The sequence below is a fragment of the Thermobia domestica genome, chromosome 18 (genome assembly GCF_964235325.1).
Source record: "Thermobia domestica chromosome 18, izTheDome1.hap1.1, whole genome shotgun sequence".
NCBI lineage: Eukaryota > Metazoa > Arthropoda > Insecta > Zygentoma > Lepismatidae > Thermobia > Thermobia domestica.
This window is the reverse complement of record NC_137471.1, coordinates 170,095,198-170,099,469: the sequence shown is the minus strand read 5'-3', so window position 1 is coordinate 170,099,469 and position 4,272 is coordinate 170,095,198. Positions and strand designations below refer to the sequence as shown.

The 4,272-nt window shown below is 37.4% G+C and overlaps 1 protein-coding gene across 1 annotated transcript; it reads right to left on the bottom strand.

The window, feature by feature from the left end:
• Positions 1 to 524: 524 nt before the first annotated feature.
• On the bottom strand, positions 525 to 941 carry LOC145675373 (uncharacterized). The gene has a single exon (XM_081745774.1). The coding sequence runs from the start codon at positions 939 to 941 to the stop codon at positions 525 to 527; it is 417 nt and encodes a 138-aa protein (XP_081601900.1).
• Positions 942 to 4,272: the final 3,331 nt, after the last annotated feature.

Here is a 4,272-nt window from a genome sequence, read left to right as displayed (position 1 = left end):
TGTCCAGGGTTTGCGAAGGCCTCAAATAAGTGTTTCTCGCTAGAGGGACGCATCTTTCGAACTGCCCTATCAAGCTCATCCCACAGTAGGTCAATTGCATTACAATCCGGTGATTGTGGGGGCCACACCATATTCTTGAGATCTCCCTGTTGCTATTTTGTTGACAAATACCCTCTACAAATTTGGGATGTGTGTTTTGGGTCATAGTCTTGCTGCATGTTGAACACACGACCAATGAGCCACTTCCCAGATGGCACTGCGTGTCTGATCAAAATCTGGTGGTACTGCTCTTTCTGCATTGTACTCTGTATTTATAATAAATCCCCCACCTGATTGTTACCAAAGCAACCCCACACCATCACAGAACCACCCCCGTGCTTTACCGTTGGCAAAATACACGATGGAAACAGTCTTTCGCCCTTGGAGAGACGCACGAAAACTTTTCTTCTATGATTGAAGAGTTCAAACTTTGATTCATCAGTAAAAAATTACTTGTTCCAGTGCTCTGGCCCCCAGCTTGCAAATTATCTTGCCCAAAGCAATCTCTTCTTTTTGTTTTGAGTGCGCAAGAGCGGTTTTCTAGTTGCCACACGACCGTTTAGTCCCGCATTAACTAACCGCGTCCGGACAGTTTCATAGCCGATCGGCTTTTCGCGAGTTTCGTTCACTTCAGCTTGTATTTGGAGCACTATTTTCAACCTGTCGCGTATGCTTGTCACTATAATGTACTTGTCCTCCCTTGCACTAGTAGCTCTAGGCCTTCCAGATCTTGCTCGAGAGCGATTTTCCCCTGTTTCAGCAAATCGTTTTAAGGTATAATGCACTGTAGAATGGGGTATTTTCACTTTTGCGGCTATTTCCCATATTGCATAGCCTTCTTCACGTAAAGTAACTATTTTTGCTCTCGTTTCAATGCCCAATTCCTTTTTCGTACGGGGCATTATGCTGAATAATAGGAAATACTTTACACCTCACTTCAACACACACACACACAACAACTAGCGTGCAATAGACAACTCCCAACAGTGAGATCTGAGAGAGAAGTAGACAGAGCAGCTTCAGAGACATCTATGAGGTATTTATTGTGTGATCGACCTTCAATTTGCAGTGTAATGGCCGTTTTGTGCCGCACGCGTGCGTAATGCGCCATCTCAACGGCGCGATATTTAAGTTTATTTTTCTTAGTTCATCCACAACAGGCCAAGCCCTTTTCTCCAGTCGGGTTCTAAATTGTTTCACCTTTCATTTGTGAGCAAATTGTAATGCATTCTTATGTTACATTTTGAAAATTTCTTTCTTTCGCTTTTGTCCGGAAACTTTTCGGGGGTAGTGTATATATATATATATATATATATATATATATATATATATATATATATAACAGTTCTAAGATATTTGCATCAAATTTTGCCGTTTTTAATAGACGTCAGTCTGTCTCCTCTCTCTGACTCGAATTTCTGAAGAGGTACTCGAACTTACATGTGAATTCACGCATGGAATTTCGAGAAATAGGCAGGAAGAAAAGTCGTGTGTGGCAATGTTACATGCAAAATTTATAAAAAAGGAAAGACATGCAAATATTGTGAACATACATATTTAAGCGCAAATGTTGACAAAATGGTGGGGTATCTGCGTTCTGGCAGTTACCCAACCTAAATTGTTTATAACTAACTAACTACCTCTATGACCTATGGAACCCGGAGGTTCAGTGCCGCGTTCACAAAAGCTCTCCACTGACTTCTATCCTTAGCTAATTGCATCCAGTTTCTACTTTGTATTCCTATCTCTGTGAGATCCATCTTAATATTATCCTCCCATCTGCGCCTAGGTCTTCCTAATGGTCGTTTTCCTATGGGTCTACCAGTCAAGACTTTGAAAGCGTTTCTACTTTCTTCCATTCTAGCTACATGACCTGCCCACCTAAGCCTCCTAGACTTGATGACCCTCACAATGTTGGGTAAACCGTATAAACTATGTAGTTCCTCGTTATGAAGCTTCCGCCATTCCCCATTCTCGTTCATCTTGGGCCCGAATATTCTTCTCAGGATCCTGTTCTCAAATACTTTCAGTCTATGTTCTTCCCTCAGAGTAAGCGACCATGTTTATAACATTTAGAAATTTAATCCGCCTTATGCAAAGTCGTTTTGACAAATGATTAGCGTCATGCTAAACGCCCGACATCTGCAGGAAACATATGTAAGACGAACGCTTTAGTATGGTACTAATCACAAGCCAGAAGGACTCTGCATATGGCCCAGTTTTCTTTATCATCTCTGACGGGTATTATCATTTCTAATTCATTTTCGTACTCATTGATAATTAAATTGCATCAAAGTGTTGCAAATCACTCATCTTCTGCTCCAACTGATATTTGATTCTTAAATCTGCGCCTTAGTTTGTCTTTTAACAATTTACTTACATGAAGGAGGTTAATGCCAGCAGCCCGCCCCATTTTTTCCACACTGACCTAACACTAATTCGAGCTTACAACGACACACTGACCCGCCAGACTGATCCATCACTCAGCACCTATAACGGGGAATTTAACTGCCAGTGTTTCGAAGGATAGCTGGCGTTGTCGGCGGGGAAGGAGTTTTACACGGGAATGACTTATCATACAGTGTTCAGTACTTAGTCCTGTATATGTATACCAAGTTTTATGCCGATCATCGCGTTCTAACCGAAGCATGTCCCTTGTTAGAAAAAATCATATGACTAGTTATATAAAATAGTCAACGAATATTAATTTTTTTAAACCTACAAATTGTTTAAATCCTAGAAGTATATCATAATAAATGAAAATAAAGTAATTTGTCATACTTTTCTTATAATTTGGAAAATAAAATAAAGAAATGGAAATAAATTCCTTCCTGGAAATTGTAATGCAAGAGAACAAAACGGGAATATTCCCGTTTTTTATTTTCCTTTCCACCGGAAATATCCTATCACTATCACTACTCTTGAATAAGTTGACATTGGTAAAAGTTAACATTTTACAAATACAATAAACGAAAAAAATAACTAGTGCAATTTAATTTACGGTGGAAAACAATAATGATATCAAAACAAAAGTGCAAAGAAAACACCAACCACTTTTCGTTCATTGTTACGCATATTATTATTATTATTATTATTAATAATAATAATAATAATAATAATAATAATAATAATAATAATAATAATAATAATAATAATAATAATAATATATAAAGTCAGTGGTAGCTCTTGCCTTCAACAAGTATACAACAGTGGCTTTAAACACATTATAAATTTCCAATGGTCTATGTCAGGTCGGGCTTTATATTTGTGAAGAAGAAGAAGAAGAACTATTTTTTTAATAAGCAATTATTCTGTATCATATTAAAACCTGATCGTATATTTGATTGCAAGTACCGTCTATAATTGCCGGGAGAGTATCGAGTAGAGTGGCCGTTATGGCTAGTGCATCGTGCTTAGTGTGTCCTGTGATGACGAGAGTTGTGTGGGGTTTTCTATACATATTTACTAAACTTACACACTTTTTCTTTCCTTTACACGTTCATACATTCCCTTCTTTTTTCTACACTTTTTCCCAGTCACTTTACACTCCTCACTTTTCTCTACTTCTTGTTCTGTTGAACTTGGCCTTCAGCCCTCTTTGTCTGTTATAAATTCTCTCCTTATTCTGACCTTTTCCTATTGTACCATACTTCTCTCCAAAAAATCACAGAAGAAACAATTAAAGAGAAAGCGCAGGAAAAGTGGTATGAAGAAGGTGTCAAGAAGAGCAGTTTGAAAGGAATATACACATATAAAAGGCGTTATGAGAAAATAAGTTATATGAAGAATGATTTGCGAAGCATTTTACTTTTCAAAGCCAGGTCAGGGAGCCTTGAAACAGGGGTAAGATTGAAAAAATTTAAAGAAGTGAACGAAAAATGTCAATTATGTTTTAAAGAAGATGAAACATTAGAACACTTATTGTTAAAATGTGAAGAAACCCTAAAAATCAGGGGAAAATGGAAATGGATCGATGAAATGAAAAAGGAAGGAAATTTGGTTAAATTTGCTTGGAGGCTAGGCTTTAATGTAAATGCAAGGGAACTAAGTGAGAAAGAAATAAAAAAAACAAAGAAATTCTTGAATTTTGGTGGAAAAAGAAAATGGAAAACTCTAAATGAAAAAGGAGCAGTACTAACTTTCTCTTTTTTTATTTTTTTCCGGAACCAAACTTCCGAAGAGAAGGAAGGAAAATACCTTGAACCTGAACCTGAACCTGAAATTTGACTTTTT